Source organism: Anoplophora glabripennis, unplaced genomic scaffold (assembly GCF_000390285.2).
Source record: "Anoplophora glabripennis isolate ALB-LARVAE unplaced genomic scaffold, Agla_2.0 scaffold485, whole genome shotgun sequence".
NCBI lineage: Eukaryota > Metazoa > Arthropoda > Insecta > Coleoptera > Cerambycidae > Anoplophora > Anoplophora glabripennis.
The window spans coordinates 268,478-289,646 of NW_019416727.1; the positions used below are offsets into that span (position 1 = coordinate 268,478).

At 31.4% G+C, this 21,169-nt stretch overlaps 1 protein-coding gene across 5 annotated transcripts in view; it reads left to right on the forward strand.

Annotated features, from left to right (window-relative positions):
• LOC108913037 (titin) overlaps positions 1–21,169 on the forward strand; it is a 164,038-nt gene that overhangs the window by 30,860 nt on the left and 112,009 nt on the right. For all 5 annotated transcript variants that reach the window (XM_018718493.1, XM_018718495.1, XM_018718496.1 and 2 more), the window contains exons 5-9: positions 1,758–1,932; positions 2,399–3,067; positions 4,065–4,429; positions 5,033–5,415; positions 14,841–15,111. In XM_018718493.1, the coding sequence (XP_018574009.1) occupies positions 1,758–1,932; positions 2,399–3,067; positions 4,065–4,429; positions 5,033–5,415; positions 14,841–15,111 (1,863 nt within the window). The remainder of the gene's footprint in view (positions 1–1,757; positions 1,933–2,398; positions 3,068–4,064; positions 4,430–5,032; positions 5,416–14,840; positions 15,112–21,169) is intronic.

The following is a 21,169-nucleotide window of genomic DNA, read 5'->3' on the forward strand; positions in this document are numbered from 1 at the left end:
TTCATAGGCGTCCCTAAGTTTTCTGCTAAAGGTAAAAAATTATAATAATTTGTATATAATGTGTAGAAAATTTCTATTATATGTTCATTTGGCCAACAACATATTTTAATTATTTATGTCCTCAAATAATTTTATTATATTGATGGTAAATTTCATTTTGTTCCGTTTCAAAAGGTTTCCAAAATGCCATGTTGTTATAATATTCTTGTATAAGTTTCTGGGAACAATAATATTTAACCGTTTTCATTATTATCCTACCAAATTAAATTGACAAATGGAAGATAAATAACATACACTAAGAAAATATTTATCTTTTCTTGATATTTCACATAGGCAAAGGACGTATATTACTAAAACAAACAGGTAAAAAAGTAGCCAAACTGTTCTGTCTTTTACTTTACTGTCTTTCTTTTATCTGGAATTTTTCATGATTTAACAATGCAAACTTGATTGTCAGTAATTAAAATAAATACTCAAATTTTACTTCTGATTCTGAACTATCTTCAATGATAAGCCGGGCGAATTAGACCAAACACATGCCTGTTTCAAAGCCTAACAAAATTTTATGGGCTTAAAATTAAGTAAAAAATACACAGAATAAAAACCTAAATTTGTGCATTTCCAGAGGTCGAGCGTCATATTGTTTATAACAAAAGAAAAAAAAAATAATTGCTCTTTTTTCAATTTTTCGCTTATATCTCCGAAAGTAAGCTCCTAATCGACATGAGGTATACTTATCGATTTTGTTCCTGAGGAAATTTGATACAGGATAGGCTTTTGCGAAAGCTCGCAACATTTTTTTTTACATTACAAAATTAGCGGTGAAGAAAAAAATGCAAAATTTTCAGCATCAAATAAAAAGAACAAATTTGAATGAAAATGGGTGAAAAGATAACTGTTGGGGTGCTCAACAAATACCCACAATACGGACCCCCAATTTCAAAATGGCGGCCTACTGCAAAATTATAAGGTCGTACGTAAAGATATCGAAATTTTGTAAAAAAGGATCGAAAGGTATACATTGTTTCGCGTTTGCGTAAATTTCAGATTTTTGCAAAATAAAAAAGTTATTAACAAAAAACCAAAAAAGAGATAATTTTTTTTCTTAGAAACTAATCTGGCTGTTCTATTTAATATTCTGTAATAAACTTGGGCCCGCTGTAAAGTAGAAGACTTCCTTTATATGCTGAATTTTTTTTAATGGATTCGACCAAGCTGTGACGTCAGTGCCGCGCCCGCTTCTCAAAATTCTTACTCAACAAATGGATTGTGGCACTTAGGAAGAAGCTACCGGAATGCTTTTTTAAAAAATTAACTAATTTTTTTGCGCTCTTTCGAATGGTGTAAGCAAAAGCCTGTGAAAGTCATCGCCAGACCACAAAAAATACATTTTTATTGACTTTTCACGTTTTCCTTTGTAATTTCATTATGATTTCGATATTTTGAAAAGTAAGAAGGTCTTTTTACGTATTTAAAAACAACAAGTTCTTTGGAAATGGGGATCAGTGGGTACTCTAATAATTTTTCTGATAAATTTCATTAATTTATTAACTTAATTCAGATAAATGCAAAAAAAGTCTATTGAATGCAGGAATTAACTTTATTTGTCGGAATTTTGGAAACACATTTTGAATTTATTAGAATTAATTAATAACAAACCTTTAAAATAAAGTAAAACACCCTATATTTTAAGACGTTTTGCTTTATAAATATAAACGTCATTGATACTGAAGTAAATGCATTCGTTACCATTGCAGAAAGTTGAGGAATTCTACAGCGACTGCGAGCTAACCTTAAAAGAACTGGATGAACTTTATCAGTACGTATTGAGAAGTAAAGCACTGCGACCTAGTCAAGTCGAGGATGTCATAAATACGAGCTCCGATATGGCAGAATCGACAAGAATGCTTGTGCACAATGCCATGGAAACAGGTGGGTAATAGTGGTAATAGATCCGTGAAGCAATTCCATTAGCCGTACCTACTTTAAAAAACGACACCGGTTACTTTTAAGAAGGGTAAAAATTTGTTAAGGGGTTGAACTGCACGACACGCATGCCTGTTGCTGTTTGTCTATTTAGTAGACAGTGAACATTGAGCTCTAGTGGGTTGTTAGTATTTGTATCAACACACTCATATTGATTGTACGTAAATAAAAATGCTTAATGAAAAACGAGTAAGTGACAACTTTTTAGTAAATTATTGTTGTTTTTTATAATGGAATAACAAATAAATTATCCCAACATTTACCGTTTTCTGTAAATTAATTGCACAATAATTGTTTTGCTACGTCCTAAACTCTGTAGATTTTTAAATAAGCCTCACTTTCTCGTAAATCAGTAATGAAACAAAAGAAGGCTGTAGCAGCTAATGTCGTCAATACGAACTGATATTTTTAGGTAGAGAGTTGGTCCAAAATATAGAATACGACAATAGAACCCGGAAGCTAGCAGCAGAAGAATTCGAACTAATGTCTACTCCCCAGGACACCCTGGACACGATCGAAAGAATTGACGAAATTATTGACGGGGTAAAACGGAAGCAACAGGAAATCGAAACAGCGTGGGTCAAAATGGAGAAGAGCTTTATAGATACCAAAGACTTAAGTCAGCTAGAGGAAGGAGTTGTTAAAGTTATCAATTGGATTCTGGGACCTGCGGAAAATTTGCTCAATTCCAAACAGAAGGTGGGCTACGACGTTTCTTCAGCAGAGGAACTGAGGAGAGAACACGAAGGTATCGAGTTACAATGCTGGGAAACTTACGGAGCCTATGCTGAACTGATTCATAAGATTAACAGCTTCACGAACAACGAGAACTTATCAGTACAACACAAAGACTTGATTTCCCAAAAAGACTTTATGGATTTCGTGTGTAAAAGTTTTGCGTTGAGGCTCGAAAGAAGGAGAAATATCCTCATAACTTCTTTGAGGTTCTTCAGGCTAGTTTCCGAATACTTTGACAGAACTGGCGAAGTGTTCGACTGTTTGGTAATGGGAAGCAATGTGGCGGATTTTAAGTCGGCGGGGATGAAGCTGAAAGAGTTGCAGGAGAGTCAAACAAATTTAGGTAAAGTATTTCTTCTCTTATTGACTTTGTTCCTTTTTGAAAAAAATTCGAACATTCTAAGATTTTCTTCCTATTCCCCTTTAAAAGTATTTATATTGTAGGAATAGTGTCTTAGAAGCTGTAGTTGGTGTTAAATATAGCAAATAGTCAAAAATTTCTGCACTACTGTATTCTTCCACTTTCACAACTAATGACTTGTTTTCATTTAGTATAGGTTTACTCAAACATACCAATCTATAATCTTAATGAAAGAATATTTAAAACTTTAATGATGATGTTAGAAAACCTTGTATTACGTTAACTATATTTTCAATTGACATTATTATAATTAATTGTAAATAAAGGTTAACCTATATAAATTCCTCAGAAACCTTTGCCAATGAAACATTATATCTACCTACTACAAATCTACCTTCTGCAGTAGGTAACAAGTAATATTAGAAAAGTTACGGGTGACTTCTTCCATATTGTGTGTTTATTATATAGTTCACCCCCACCCTCTGCTTTTGTTGAAACATACCAACTGTTAGATGTATTTCTGGAACTTGCACTCATGTGTAAACGCCAGATGTTAAAACATCTTTTTGAGAGAATAAGAAATGGCGGGTAATATTGATGTGTTAATGCACTTTTAAAGCACCATTAGTTTGCTGTTTCCAGTCGTCAGGCCATAAATTAAATCACAGTAAAATCGTTGATTTAATTGATTAGTTTAAAGAATAAAGTCCTGTTGCATTTATTAAACATACCAAATAATTTATGTCATTCACAGTAATTTATTCTTCGCAAATATAGATAGGCTTAAACTACTTTTTTGTTGGAATAGCTTTTTTCTTTTTCTGGTATAGGAAAGTATTCTGGAACTAAAAAATGTAACAAATAAATTTTTTCAAAGAGATCAATCAATCGAAACAACTGGTTTTGATGAGCTTTCCTAGATTACTTCCGAAAATACATCGCCATACTACGTTAATTGTTTGATTATATACAATTTCAGATGCTGTTGAAAGAGAGCTAGTTAAAGAGGGAGAGAAACTCTCAGACATGCTCTCGATGCCAGTTAAGGACTCCTTGGGCAGGGAAATAACCGTGGACTATTCAGAAGACATAGTGAATATTAGAGACATATTGGACGCCACCACTGCCAGGAAAAACATATTTTCTGATAGCGTAGAACTACAAAAAGTTACATTGGAGCAAGTAACTCACATAGACAGTTATGAGAAGGATGTAACCCAGGCGATTCAGTGGTTGGACGATCTTCTACAAGTGATGTTGAAGGATCATGGCCATGTTGGTTGCACTGTTAACGAAATTCAAAGGCAAAAGGAAGAGCATCAGAGTTTCCAGGAAACCGCTAAGGTACTTATTATTTTGCACATGTCGAATTAGGTTGAATTTAGGTAAGTACAAAAATCAACTGTTTTGAAATGTCTCTTTGATACGTTTTTATTAGACACTACAAGGATCAGTTCTTGGTCTTCTCTTCATCTTAATTTATGCTAGCGATCTACTCTTTTGTATGAATAATTCAGTGGTAGCTATTCAAGTTGCTGATGATTCAAACCTCACTAACCGCAGTCATGTAATTGATGATTTAACAGAAATAGCCCGTCAAGCTCAATTAATCGTGAAGAACTGGTTTCTTTTTAATCAATTCAACCACAATTCTGTTAAAACAGAGTCATATTTAGCTTAAAGGAAGCCAAATATATTCTAAATCCTGACAGTAAATTTTTTAAGGTACATTTAGACTCTAAATTATTATGGAATTGTCATACTGATTATATATGTAAGAAAATGTATACCTCCGTACTCTGAATCATCAAGTGACATCATAAACTCTAAAAACAGCTTCTCATTGACTTTTCACTCTGAATAAATGTTTTTTATGACCTATGACTCAATCATATATTATTGTTGAACAAGAAAAAATTTATTTATATCATTTAGCGTCATTTTTAGGGTACCTACAACTACGGATGCCAGCTTTTGAACGCCTCCCTAGTCTTACGACAGTCATGTAAGTTACCACTGGATGACCACGCTAACCTCTACCAGAAACTCAGGACATCGTGGCAACGGTTGTTGGGCGTGAGCCAAGAACAAATGACCAGACTGAGAGTATCTGCAGTCTTTCATAGATCCGTGGAAGAACAATGCAACCAGTTGAGGGATCTTAGAGAGGCTGTGGCGACAATTCCTTTGATGGATTTGGCGAGGAAGAAAGAAAGAGTTAATTATTATTTTAGTCTGAGGGAAAAATTGATAGTTGAAGTTGGGAGGATGGTGAGGCTGGGAAGGCTTCTCAGGAGTAGACTGAAGGATCCGCTTTATTATGGCGAGAAGTAAGTAATTACTAACAATAACTATGACTAAATTTTTGCTTAACCTGATATTTGTTCTAACTAATGATATCTTCAGTCATACAGTGACTATAAAATAAATAAAATCAGAACTAGCGAAAATATTAATCAATGAATAAGGATTTTTAGGAAACAATGATTTGATGATGATACTAACAGGAAATTAATTATTTTAACAATATTATATGCATAAGGGGGTAATCATATAAAATTATTTAATATTGGTTAACAATTTATTTAAAATTACAAGGTGTTCAGATTTACTATTACGCCATTTACCTAAAACCATATCTTTGGTCGGCTTTTGCACCCAAAATTTGCCTTTAATAACTACTGACTCTTAGAGTCACACAAAGAATGTCATAAAGAATTGAGACCAGTCTTTCGAAACAGCAAATTTTAGGAAAAATTTCATTCCGAATGTATTTATACAGAGTGATTCAGAACTTAACCAAAAACAAATTTTTGAATGTAGAGGGGACCCTTACAAATACAATTTTGTAAACAAAATTAAAAAGGGGAGTTCGGAAATGATTTAAAGAAAATTTCTGCATGGCACTGGAAACTGATCCACTGTAAAACCTGTAATTGTGCAAGGCAAAGCATGCAGTCGGCGACCGGCAAGTGTAATCAAAAATGAATGGACAAAAAATTGAAAGAATGTTTCTCCCAAGAAAAGAAATGAATACAATTTCATAACATTTTATTTTATACTTATTATTATTTAATAAAAGTAATTTGTGGTGTTAATTAATAAAATAATTTGATATACCTAATGTTACAGCAACTGTTCAAAATTTTGTCCACCAACGTGTAAACACATTTGCTCGTGTGCCCGTCTTACACAGTTTCTACGAACTAACACAAATGTTGTCTTGCGTCTCCATAACACAAATGCTTCACCACAACACAAATGTTGGCTTGCTTCATCATAAATTTTTAGTATCCATCAACCCCGAGTTGTTATACACGTAAGCCATTTTTGACACTTGAAAAACGAATGTAAACACTATCGCAAAAACGTTACGTTATACTAAAATCGGATTTCTGTATTTGGATTCGCCTGGGCCACGTGAAGAGAGAGCTCATTGCGTACAGCGCACAACACTAATGACGCTAGAGGTGTATCTAAGGGTTATACACACTACAACTTCAATAATATTTTCCCCAGAAACTACAAGGATTTTAAAAAAATTTTTAACGAACATCAATTAGTTCGATTAAAGATGTATCATTAGTTACCTATCCATTATTATTTTGGTACAAAATTGATCAATATTAATTAGGTATTAAATAATTAAAAAAATCTCATTTCTGTGATTTTCTCTGATATCTAAGAAGCAAAATTAGTTGGAAAATAAAAAAAAGTTGTACTGAAACATAGGGCTATAATTGAACTGAATGAAAAAGTGAATTTTCATCAAGAAGGAATTTAATTGACACTAACAAAATGGGGGAAGTGAATAGTCAATCCATCACCTGTTTCAGTATATTTGATAAGATAGATTCAGTGTATAACTGAATGATTTCTGATAATAAACCTTTTCTTTAAATTACAGACGTAAATGCTGTCAAATTTAAAGCAACATAACATGAATTTTATTAATTTTTACTTCTTGAGGGAATTTGATTAGGAATGGAAGAGATAGCAACAGTTCCAAACTGTTAATTTTGCAATGAACTATGCGCATGTACATGCACATTTTTCTTTGTGTTTTAATTTTCCATCATATTCCATACTTTTAATTTTAGATGGTTGGACTGTTTCCACTTTGTTCATTCAATAGAAAACACTGATAGATGTTGCCATAACTATGTCGTTAGAATTATTATAGTCAAATATACAAGGTGATTCACAAACGGCGACCAAAAATAAAACCTTGTATTCTTGGTGAATTTTAAGGGAAGTCTTTCTTATAAAATTTTTACCTATGACTTTGAATTGTCAGTGTTGAGAGAAATAACTACTCCGAGAGCTATATGCCCTTATCGGCATTGAATTATACTCGCAACATCTAGTGCAACAGCTAGGATCGTTTGTAATCATCAGTCAATTTAACCCACCAGGCACACACCGGTTTCGGACTTATTAGTCCTCATCAGTGTGTGGGACAACCGACAAACGACCCAGCTGTTCTTCGTCGTATCGTCATGACAAGGAAATACATTGTACGCGGGAGCGTAAATGGCTCCATCTATCGTGCAGACTCCACACTGTGTCATTCAAATACAATTCTACCTACGACGCTTCGTTAAAAAGATACAGTGTGTTAAACTTAAAAAAATATTTTAAATTTTTTTAAATAATTTAAAAACTAGTAAATGAAATAATTTGAAATTGGGCATATGTATTTTATCTACACATTGTCCAAAATCTGAAACCTTTTTCTAAAATTTAGATGCTGCAATGACGGAGATACAGGGTATCGCTGACATAATTTTCTAAATAAAATAATCCGCCACTACTTTACGGTAACAATCATGATATTTTCGGATCTGTCTTTCAATTTTCTACAGTTTTAAAATTATTTAAAAAAAAATTGAAAATATTTTTAAAGTTTATCACCCTGTATCTTTTTAAGGAAGCGTCCTAGATAAAAACTATACGATAGACTCCCCTTAAAATTCACCAAAGAATGCGAGGTTTCATTTTTGGTAAATCACCCTGTATAAAAGTTAAATTAAAAATCAAAATTAGTAATGCCTACAAAATATTTTCATTTATCTTACCAAATAAATCAAGTTTCTCCGTTTCCCTTTTTTACGGTAATTAAAGTTTTAATGAACTTCCGTGTATACTAACTTTGTGGGTGTGCAAATAGCTTTTATTGAGTATTTAACATTCAAATAAAATTAGATTAGCATATAAGCTAGATATAACAACAAATTAATACAAACTTCGGTACTAAATTTTGAAAAAAGAACATGAACGAAGATCATAACACCTATTTTTGTTATAGTTGATATTTTGATACATTGTAAAACACTATAAAATATATTTACAAGTTGGTTAAATTCGATTTAGCCAAACCTGATGCGATGGATTTACTGAAATAATTCAGAGGAATCTAGGAGAAACAAAAATACCTACAAATAATTTGTTAAATAAAGGATGTAATTTCGAAGTAATTTTTTAATAAATGTTTTATATTCAAATTTCACTTTTATCGCCGCTAAGGCGCGCAGCTCATATTATTTAGCCCACGACATGGATTAAGAACTTTTATACAGCAGCACGAAAAGGGAACAATCAGTTAACTGTTTAATACCAGTGCATCCGCTAGTTACCACACAGACCCACCAAAATACAGTATTTCCACGTAAAGTACTTCGGGTTCATATACTTTAAAATCTAAATTTGTATTTTGAAGTAGTGGGAACGACAAATGCCGCAGTGGCGGCCTGACCGGCCTAAGTTTAACATCTGATCTGTGTAAGTGAAAAGCTTTGAATTTTATAAATATTAATTTTACTAACAACACCGCGTCCAAATTACATCGCCAACATTCGCGCTTCCTATTTAATTTAAGTATATTTGTATAACTAAGTAATTTTTGAGACTGTATTTTTAGACGGCGTTTACTTAACCTCAAAATACTTTTAATATATCCGTGTAATATATACAGTTCAAAGAACAAGTGTGGCGTTAAAAATGGGGTAGCCTAAATATTTAATATTTTTTTCATAATTTCTTACCTAACTTACGAGGAACATGTGTTTACAGACTAGTGCCAATTTTATTATTATAGATTACATAGTCACTTGTTGGACAGGTAACAGCTTAACTATAATATAACCCTAAAATGTAAATTGTTTATCTTTAACAAGTTGCTTATACTGGGTGTAAACGTTTTGAAAAATTAATAAAAGTAAATTCATGAATTTTAGTCAAAAACTTAAATTTTATAATTCTAATTTATGTATTTTTATGTTTTATTAATTATTAACCGTATTTTTGTGAAGCGGATATTATTTGCATAAAACAAGCACTTCTTCTGAAAAAAACTTGAACTATTATGTATGTTGTTTCTATGTGTATAATAAATAAACTAAATTGAGGATAGTATTCACGTAGATTGGAAAATGACCTCAGCAAAAAACCTTAAATTTTGGCTTATTAAGCCATTTGTAATATTATTATTGAGTTTTCGAATCTACACAATGCTACAAATTACCGATTTGGAATCTAAACTTTATTTAAAAAGTACTATCAAAATAACAGTTATATTTATTCCTTTTGAACTATTTAGTATTCAAGAAAAAATTATTCATCAATTTTTCAAATCGAGAATGTCGGTTTAAATTATAATTATTAAACAAATTAGTAAAACTTAAAAAAATTAAAAGTTGCTTGCTCGAGAAAATATTCAATAAAACTAAATAGTTCGGTTTTATATTCGCTTATAAAATATAGTAACTGAATCCAAATCTTCGAAACGTTTGAACGAAAACAATTAAACACCAATAACAAATATATAATTAGGTAAATTCTTATTTTTAATTCTGTAATAGTTACGACAAACAGTATTTTTAAAACGAAATTAATCATTTTTAATGTAAAACGTAATTTTTTATTTACATTTGATAAAAGCACCTGAGAATTACTGTAATCTCTTTTGCGTACCTTTTTTCTACTATAGGTTAATGTAGCTGGAGTATTTATACAGGGTATTTCAGAAAGACCTCCCGTAAATACAGGAGGTGATAGTACGACAAAAAATAAGAATTTTTTGTCATATGAACTATATGTCTATCTCCTCTTATTTTCGAGATACAGAGCTTTAAAATAATTTTTTTAAATATAATTTTCACGAAAATTTGCAAATGGTGCGAAACATTTTTATGAAATTTTGTACTTCAGAGTGTTTAAGGACGCCAAATACGCTGGTCTAATTATTTTTTGGATATTTCATAGAGGCCGCTAGTTATGCTAAATTCCTGTTACATTTTAAGTTCTAATTTTTTTGAGGTTAGGTTTTTTACCATTCGGGCTCCAATTTCTAATGTACAATTTTATTTTCTAAAAATAATGTATTCTTGTTAGAACTTCCTAACGTGGATGATTTTCGAGAAAAAAGATTTTTAATTGAACTTTTACAATATTACGGTGTATAAAATAAGTGACTTTTCTCCAAGTAGGCTTATGTCAAAACTTATTGATGGATGTCTCATAAACAACACATACATTCTTAGTAATATTTTAAACTCTAATTAACTTTATATCAAAATTTTAGTGATTATTAGTGACTGTAGCAATGACTAATCACCCCCTGTATTTACGGGAGGTCTTTATGAAACACCCTGTATATTTCTCAGTTTTATTATCACCACCCAAAGTACATTAGAATGAAATGTTCATATTCATAATTAAATGTTTATACTTGAATTTAATACGAACAACCAAATATATTGAAGAATCGGAATGCTTAACATGTAACTTAAAATACTACTTCTATTCAAACACATCCAGACGTACGTTATAAACATGGGGATATTTTTAGAGACTCGCCTACCCAATTTTCAAGCTTTCTATAAAAGCGTCTTGGTCGAAGTATATGAAAAACTATATCTCACGAAATATCCCGTTTCATATCACTTCTGCACTTAGATTTAATGGACAGTAGTAAGCAAAAGCTTGTATACAACTTCATTTATTAAATATTTTAATCATTTTTTTTTAAATCACACTAAATCCAACTGATTTATTTTTTCTTTACTAATAGATATGTTAAATATTCCAATTCATTGCCAAACAGGTGCTTGCAAATGATTGAACAATTTGGTTGGTGGTTGCCACGTCATCAATTTAAGTTTCTTGATCCTTGCAACTGTCGATTATTATTCTTGACTCTTCATTTTATGTTACACTTACATTCTTCCAATTTTGTGCTAATATACTTGCATGTTTGTCCAATGTATGCTCTGCTGCAAGTACAAAAAGGCCTTCGTACTCGAAGTGCATCGTCTTAGGAAAGGTTGGCCTTATCTTGCTTGCTGCAGGCAGTATTAATTGAGGCTATATCTTCAGTATATTCTTGTAAAGACAATTTGGTTGTTGTCCTCTGAGGGTTCTTCGTAGATGATATTGTTTGTTACCCAATTGTACTGGTTCTTACTCGTTGCACTAATCCATTGAGGATACCTTACTTCTGGATCTCAGCTGATATCTGCATGTATTCTCTCTATTGTCTAACAACAGGTGTCATGGACCTAATTCTATGACAACTCATGACAAAAGTATTGTCAACATGTCTGAACCAACACGTTAACTTGTTGCTGACTCTTTGGCCTTCTTCTACAAACTTCTGTATGGATATTTACCAAGGCCGAAAATATAGATGAAACTACTTCTTCAGTTTGTTCATAAAACAGAAGAATGTTCGTCAGGCACACTTTTGTCCAGTCTCTTAAATTCTCATCCATCATATGCAATGAGCTTCCGAGCTACAAAGCTTCCTTAATTGGTACTTTTGAAAATAGTAATGTCACGTCAATGTCATTTGGAATCTTGCTAACAAAACCTGTAGATATTACATGCCTTCCATTTTCATTCATAGTTTATAATAGTAAGTAAATAATAACACTCATTAATGCTTTACTACGTTGAAATATTATTAGTAGTCGTAAAAGTTAAAATAGCATCAATGTAACTTAAAATACACCTACTCCAGGACAAAATGAAAAACCGACTTGTTTTGCTCAAAAATAATTTCATTTACATCATATATTCCTTGGCAGAAACAGTAATTATGTTAAAGTCAGGGGTTTATTATTAAATACATGACTGTATTCCCTGCCAATTTAATCCTGTCGATAGATGGATTACTGCTGTTCAGTCAGTGTTAATATTGACAATAAGTTTATGAATCATTATTTTCAGCGCAGTTACTTCATTAAAGTTATTAATAAAGTATGCATTAAATATTAATTAACATCCTCCAATGTCTCCTAAAAAGGAAGTTATAGAATACTTTGGTCTGGTTTGTAGAGTTCTTCTTTAATACTAAACCATCAGGTTTCCCATCGGAAATTTTAAATATCCTTTCAAAACAGTACTACAAATAACAAAGTAATCACAATCAGATTATTAATACTGCTTCTTGCCAACTGTTTCTCATGGATAAAAAATTTGATTGAGGCACGTTTATAAATAACAGATCACGGCCACTTTGATACTTTCGTTGTGCTCTCAGCTTCATTGTTTAAGTGACAAAGCTTACTTGAGACAGTAAAATATTGTTTCAATTTTTTTGGAATTATATAGGTAGGTAAGTGTTATAGTTAAACATATAAATTTTATGTTTTGAAGACGGGAAAAAATGTTCTTGTATCGACATGTTTCTGCATATATTTATATTAGAACGTAATCTTGATTTTATGCTTTTTTCGTCAGGACTTATACAGGGTGAATCAACGCTTTATAAATGTCATACAATGTTCACAAAATCGTAACAAATTTTGTTTTTTTTTTTCAAATGGAACACCCTGTATTTTTTAACGGGGCGTGAAAGACCTTCTAAAAATCTACAACTTTCGTAATAGGTGTTGGGTATCAGTTCCTCATATTTTCGCAAAAAAACAAAATTTTTGCGTTTGAAAAAGATAACATTTGGTACGACTTTGTGAACACTCTGTATGACATTTATAAACAGTGACCACTTTAGAATTTACGGTAAACCTAGTAGGTACAATCTGTGTGACAATAACTTAGATTGTAACTCAGAAAAAAATTAGTATATCAGCAACGATCAAGTGTAACGCCGAAAATGTCATTTTTTATATTAAAATATTAATATCTCGGAAACGGCAGATTTTTTAGAACATAGTACCTATTACGAAAAATTGCATAATTCCATGTAAAATATAAATATCCTGAAATGTTCCATTGAAAAAAATACAACTTTGATCAGTTCTCCGAAAACGAATCACTCTGTATAAGTCAAATTATTTTTAAATTGTGCATTTCTTGCCAATTTAGTCACTTAAGTAAAACAATCTTAAAGGAAGAAAAATAGATTAATCCAATGTTATAATATTTTAGTATAAATGTTATAACCTTAATATAATCTTAATTCAAGATATTTTTTCGTATATGAAAGCGAAGAAAAATTGATATTTTCTGATAAAAATGTTTGTTTTTAATTCAAACCATACCTCCAATCGATATCAATTACTAAATACTATTCTAAAAATCATCATGTAGATATACTGCGTATGTTACAAAATATCTTAAAATTCTGTCCTACATGGGGATGTTAAATTTATCTCAATCTATATTATATAATGTCTTCATCTAGCCGCTAGAGGGTGGTAAAAAAATATTATTATTTTTTCTAAATAACTAAAACTGAAATAATTGCATTCGCAGAAATGACAAAAGTACTACAACACCTAAGCAATATGGCAATTAAAATTAATTTTACAACCAAGTGTTTCTCTCAAATTCTCAGTTGCAAACTCAAGGTGATTGCTTATGGTATAATATAGTATATACAGGGTGATTCAGAACTTACCCCAAAAAAAATTGTCGGTTGTATATGGGAATCATGTAAAGAAAAAATCAAAAAGAGCAGTTCGAAAATGATTTAAAAATACACTTCTTCACGGCACTAGAAACTGGTCCACTGTAAAACCTGACCCCGCACAATGTGACCGGCATGGCGATCAAGATTCACCATAAATTAAAACGATATCCATCAATTCCGAGTTGCTATACACGCAAGCTATTTTTAACACTAACTACTAAAAAACTATTGTAAACACTATCGCAACGACGATTGTAAAATCTGATTTCAATATTCGGAGTCGCTGAGGCCACGTGGCTCCCCACCCCTATTGCGCATGACGCTAGAAACTACAGTTGTCCAGATATGTAATGGTTGAAAGTATTACAACTTCAATTTTTTTCTCGGAAAATTTAAGGATTTTACAAAATTTTTTCTTACGATATGGACTCCATTTCTCATGCCGCATCTATTCCCAAATTTTTTTGGATAAGTTGTGAATCACCCTGTATAATTAAGTTAATTCTACTGAAAATTGTATCCTAGCTGGCGTACAGAAAGGAGTTATAATTTAGATTCGTTAATGTAATCTAAGAAACTAAGATGAGAGCCTTGAGGAACCTTAACGTGACAGAAAAAGCTTTAGGAATGTAATGGCCACTAACTAGGATATTACAATTTACAATTACAATTATTTGCAATTTGCGATAAAGATATGATGTCCAACACAAGAGGATCCCATGTATATGTCAACCCTTGTTGTTCTCGGATTAAGCTCTGTGGGGGCGGACCCGCTATCAGAACTCCTAGTCCCATCCTAATTCGATTCTTAATAATAATAATTTTAATTTAAACCAAAATATTATTTTGTGCGCGAAATTAGAACATTTCTCTTTGTTCCAGGCTCCTTAGTTCGTTTGCGACCGGCGACGGTGAAGACCTCGAAGAGCTGTGCGATTCCATAGCAAATAATGAAATAGCTGTTGAAGCGATCTCAGAAAGGCTGACTGAAGTGACGGGCTTAGCCGAAGAACTGGATCAAGCTCTACACAGTGCACAACAAGACTGTTTGGTGTTTTCGACGGCCTCAACGTCTACTTCTTCATTAACCGAACCTATTAACACTATATCCGCTGTTTACAAAGCTATGGAAAATAATCCGACTAATCCCGAGGTTAGTTTATTAAAACATAAGTATGAGAGCGCTATTTACAATCTTTGCCTTTCTAACGTGATTTGCATGTGCGCCAATCGGAGAATGGTGGCGAGTTTTACTAATTGAAAGTGGGAAAATGATTTAAACCTTCTTATTTATCTTTTTCGTGTTAATTGGCACAAGTATGACGAACATGTATATCTAGTCACTAACGTATTACCAAAATCGCATTATTTATGGAATAATTATTAAGTTTTAATATATTATTGCTTCTTCATTTGATCGGTTTTCAAAGTCAATGATTTATTAATATCAAAATGGTACTTCTCATCCTATTTACATAAATATCTCCAATACTGTTAGAGAACCTATATTCAATTTGAAAGAGTTTTAAATTTCCTAAGTCTCAAAGTAAAAATATTCTGGGTGTCCCGTTTAAAATAACCAAGTTAACACTGTTTAAAGTTGAGAAAAGTATCCACCCTGTACAATACTAAGTGGCGACAAATATAATAATTTATAACTTCAAGGATTCAAAATACACTCTCCAAAGCTGCTTCCTTAAAACTATTTTTTTATTGTTGATATTAAATTTCTACGCTAAGACTGCATTTTCACTCAAATTGAAATATCTCACAAACCATAATTCCTGGATATATAGAACCTTTAAATAAAGTTCACCTATTTTTTATGGTGCTTTCAAAAATTTTGTAAAATACAGGGTGTTCCTTTTAGAAATACATAATTTTGATATGGTACGCTTTTCCTGGACATCCTGTATATTTCAAAATATTTTCAAAATGTAGCCGTAATCAACCTACATATACCCGCCTAACTAGATTTCTATAACATTTGCCGTTTGGTCTCTAGTGACTGAGACGTTACTGGTGGCCCACCCTGTATATCTAACATCAAACTCGTGCTGATCCATAGGGCTGAAAGGTTCTTTGTTCTTATTAAAAGGTCCCAAAATTGCCAATTAAATTCTAAATCTTTAAAAGCTGTTTTACATTGACAATTTATTGATCAATTAATTGATGAAGTCGCTTCATCAAGAAATTGGACAAGTATAATGCACCAAATCAGCTGTCAAATAACTTCAACAATTTATTCATCAAGTTCTTGACGAAGCATGTTCTAATTTTCGTCAATTTCTTCATGAACTTCGGAAGTACCAACCCAACAGATTTCCAGCCTCAGATCAGTAATGAGGTTATGTTATTGGAATATGTAAATAATTGTGTGGCGTCGTGCTAGTTTTGCATTGTTTTTACTGATTTGTTATTTACAAAAACTAATATTTATATAATATGTGTCAGAACGGTACCGCTGTTGTATCACTACAATTATGAGTGGAAAGGTGACATTTTTGAAATTTATTTGCTTCTTTGATTCATTGGTAGAACTGATTCATACGTCAAAAAACTTGACAAAGTCTGTAGCAGTGTAAAACCACACTATTTACCAATAAATTCGTGAATTAATTGATGAAGAACTTCGTCATTTTATTGATGAATAAATTGTCAATGTAAAACAGCTAAAACGATATCTTTTTATCAAAACAAAAGAGGAGACATTTTACGTAAAATAATTATTTTATATTAAATATGAAATCTCGCTAATTCTAATTTAACTCCTTTAACTAATGAGCTTTACATCTAAATTATAACAAACAATTAAAAACATACCGCTGATAATAAAGTTTATATTACTTATAAGATGACTTTTACATACCTATTTTAAATTTGAGCTTGTATGTGTACATAAACAATATAATACTAATTATATTAAAAAAATATTATTGCAATTTTTCCCTGATATACATCCCCTGTTCTATTTTCTTATCCGGGCATAAGTACTACTACATATACCGAGTCAAATACAAAGCAAAATGAGTAGAATTGACCTTAATTTCTGAAAAAAAATTGTATATTTATTATATTAAATGCTATACCATTTTCATATATAGTTCTCTTATTTTTACTTTATTGAAAAGGTATTAAACTAGTTCGAATAAATTTTACATACCTAGATTTTTAAATTTTTTATATCAAAGAACATCTGTATGACTTCTTTTGATAGAATTTTTAGGAACTTTTGTGATTTATTTGAATTAGCTTAGTGCCTTTAAAATAAAATAAAAAATACAGCAGCTAATAATAAAATGTATTTTTCTTGAACTAATTTGACCCTTTGACCTAATACCTTTGACAGAAGTTTAAAAAATGGACTAAGTATAACACGCAACCAGCTGTGCACCATTATTGAGATGATGGAGGTAGATGTGTGAGTGAAGGCAAGAAGATCACTGAATAGTGTTATTTATCTATATTTTTTAAACTCGCAAAAAATACGAATTACCATGTCTGCAATTCGGGCGTAACTAAATTTATAAATAATGGTAACATGTAGTACACAAAAAATATTTTACTAATTGCAACCCAAATAATTCAGTGTTCCACTATAAGTCAACATTATAAATTATATCTGGCTACTGGCGAGTTTATATTTAACTAACTTCTGATTCATAAGAGTGGCCTAATTTTACCGGATATTACTACACTGTATTGATTATGAATGGCCGCGCTAACTGATATTAATGTCTATTATCCTTTTGCACCCTTTGTCAAAACTAAGAAGTTGTTTATCAAATGCTATATATATCGAAAATTATTGATTTTATTACCTATACACATACTCCTTTCTTCACGTACCAGTAGATACTTAGAACTATTTGCAACCGAATTAATTCAATACAGTCATTACATATTTGCAAAAATTGTTTATTTATTTATAAACTATTAGGTATTTTATTTTATCTACAACATCTTGATGGACTGGTTTAAAAGATTATTTTGATCTTCTCTGCTTCCGAATTGTTTTTTTCCTCTTTTTAAGAGAATTTTAATGGTTTTCTCGAACTTTATAGTGCGGGCAACGTCTACCTTATGCTCATCAACCGTATTTCTCTGGTGGTTGTTTCCCGGATATCATCATTTATTTAACTTCACAAAGATTGAGTGAAGGTTGTAGCTCTTGTTCAAAAAACTTGATTTGTTGTAACAATAATAACGTTGAGAATTATTATTTTGTATATGTACATGAATTTCCATTTAATCTTTCGTGTAAAGCACGGAAAATTGATAACTGGTAAGTTATTGACTAGTCCCGAAGCTGAAATTGGAGGTTAAGCTCTTTGAGCGGTAACTATCCTGGATTGTAGTGTCCTCGTCCACAATGTAGCGGTGCTTGAGTGTATGAATTATTTCTCTTTTTCTGGATTTACTTTTACAAGTCTATTGAATGTCCTGTATCTGTCATCTGCTTCGCAATTGCTAGTTTCTCTTCCTTTTTTCTTATTTGACTCTTGTGTTCCTCTGTTCTCGTACTGTATGTTCAATGAAGAGTACATCTTATCTTGGCAAATGATGCCATTTTCCTAAATTTTAGATATCCTACTCATGGTTTGTTCAATATATCTGGTCTTGTTCTATTTTTTCTAAGTGCTGATCGTAAGTAATGTACTTTATCGTCATCAGCAGATCACAAGGTCGCAGTGGAGGGACAGATTTTGGCCTATTCATCAGAAAACCTAACCTTATCTAGTTCATCGCCCAAATGTTCTGCAGTGTTATTCCACAAAAATCTCTTAAAAACGAGACATAAGTTTAGCCTTTTCGTTTAAGACCTATAAATTATAGATCGTGTAAACTAAAGATGTTGTACAAAAATAATAATAATACCGTATGTAAAGCGTACAAATGTTTAAGATGCGTTCAATTCGATTCGAGACGAAATATTTTATAGTGTAGATGGGTCAATCCTATGAGAGTTGTTCATGTTAAAATGTATGCAAATAAGATACATAGTTATACAGTTCACAAATATTTAAACTACTTAGAAATCATCCTGTATATAAATAAACAATTTATATATTTATTTATTTAAGTAACTATCCTTTTTCCTCTTAAAGGTAGTTCCATTTTAACACGATTATTTTGTCCATATTTTTCACATTCGCAGTGTATATTTATTATAAATAACTGCAGTCCCTTGCATTTTTTTTTTCATTTTTTGATTGAGTTATTAATTAGAATTGTCCACTACGTTTCACGTTATTGATTTTTTGAATTTATTGCCCACGAAGCATGGACCATTCGTTATAAATGTACAGAGAAAAAGAAAAAATATAAAAAGTCAACGTATTTTATTGCGAAACAAATTAACATAGTACAAATAATATAACAATAACAATATGCAACATAGGTAGCGTCATGGGGTCCAGTCTGATGCGTAGGTAAATCTATTTAATACTGCTTAAAAACCACCCCCACCGCCGCTGAGGGCGCCTATACCTCCATGGGAGGAATGTCCTTCGTACCTCACTTTGTAGTCGATACCGTGCTTGCCCGCCACATAATCCACGATACGCTTTCTGCCGTCAGGCTGCAGGAGTTCGTAGCGGCCTTTGGTTTCCTTGCCGTCCCTGACTTCGTACTGACTCTTGATATCGTGGTGCTTCAGGTCATGGACGGCGTAGTCGTAGTGATAGTGAGGTGGCGCCTAAAATATCGTTATGATAATATTCTGTCGTTAACATAACATTTATTACATGTAATATTAAGACTTTTCCTTCCTATTAGCTGATTCTAGAATCTTAAGATATAGTTACTTTACTTTTGAGATCAATTCAAATTGATAATAAAATTTGTTTCTAAATTTTCGATAAATATGTGTAACTTTAATAAACAGACAAGTCATTAATAATAGTCAAAATAAAAAATTGTCTATCCATAGAACATTTTTGTTCAAAACGATGCTAACAGATATTCGAAAGACTGTAAAATCTCTATATCCAAATACCTAACTTATGAGTTTCAGTTAATGCTAAATATTTCTTCAAAATGTTGCTTTGTATTATGTTGGTTACTAAAGACCTTCTTCACTATTAGCTTGTATCAGACTAGCAAATGTTTGTCAAATTTATTCAATCAAAATAACTTGATAATGAAATTGAAATTATAATTTGAGTTTTTCTGAACTGATTGTTTTAATCGAACTGATTTGGTCCCATTCGTAAAATTTCTCTATTCTCTGTTCTATTATCTTCAAATTATTTGACAGGCAATAAATATCATTGACTAAATTTAATTTTGAAAACGACCTTACAATATCAGACACCATGAGGTTCCGTTTTCTTGATATTTTGATAGTTTATTTAGTTTTTTAATTTCGTAAAGTATTTCATATTTTTTTTAAACAAAACTGGACAAAACAGCATATTATTTACTAAAAAAAATTGTAGAAAGCATCCCATATTAACAGTAATGGTAATAGTAATAATAATAGTAATAGCTTATTTTTCTTGGTGACATTATATGTATAGGAATAGTCAAAACTGCCAATATACATAGGATAACAGCATCATTCAATTAAAAACTGCTTTAAAGCGCCTTTAAATAAATATTCATGTTTAATTAGTTCTAATTCGTCAGGTAGTCCGTTGTACATATCGCGTCCTAATTTTATTAGTTATTTTTATTCTAGCAAATGGTATATAACAGTCCATACTTTGTCTAGAATTGTTTCTGTGAAATGAACTACTTACAATAAATTTACTTGTCAAATACATACAAACACATTTGAAATACAAACAAGCACTTCAAAGTTAAAATTTATAAATTTTTAAAAATTTCTTTACACAAATAACTCTTGCCATACATCTTAACAATCTTTTTTGTACAAAAATAACCCTGAACAAAGAGTGTTGTGTATCCCCAGAGACAGAGACCATACCTGAGATGATATTCAACTTGTGCATGGTATAAGCAGCGAATTTGTTCAATAATTAAAACAGACATCAAATTACGAAATAGGCAGGTTAAAAGGCAGAGCTTGCTTATAAAAATTTCATCAATATACCAATTAAAATTTTTGTATAGATGAAAACCTAAAAATTTCGCTGTCTCATCAGCAGTACTTAATAGCTTATTATCTGTGGTAAATTACAATAAATTTCAATTCTTATGTGAACGAAATCTGAAAATTTTTGTTTAGATAGTAACAGCTGTATTTA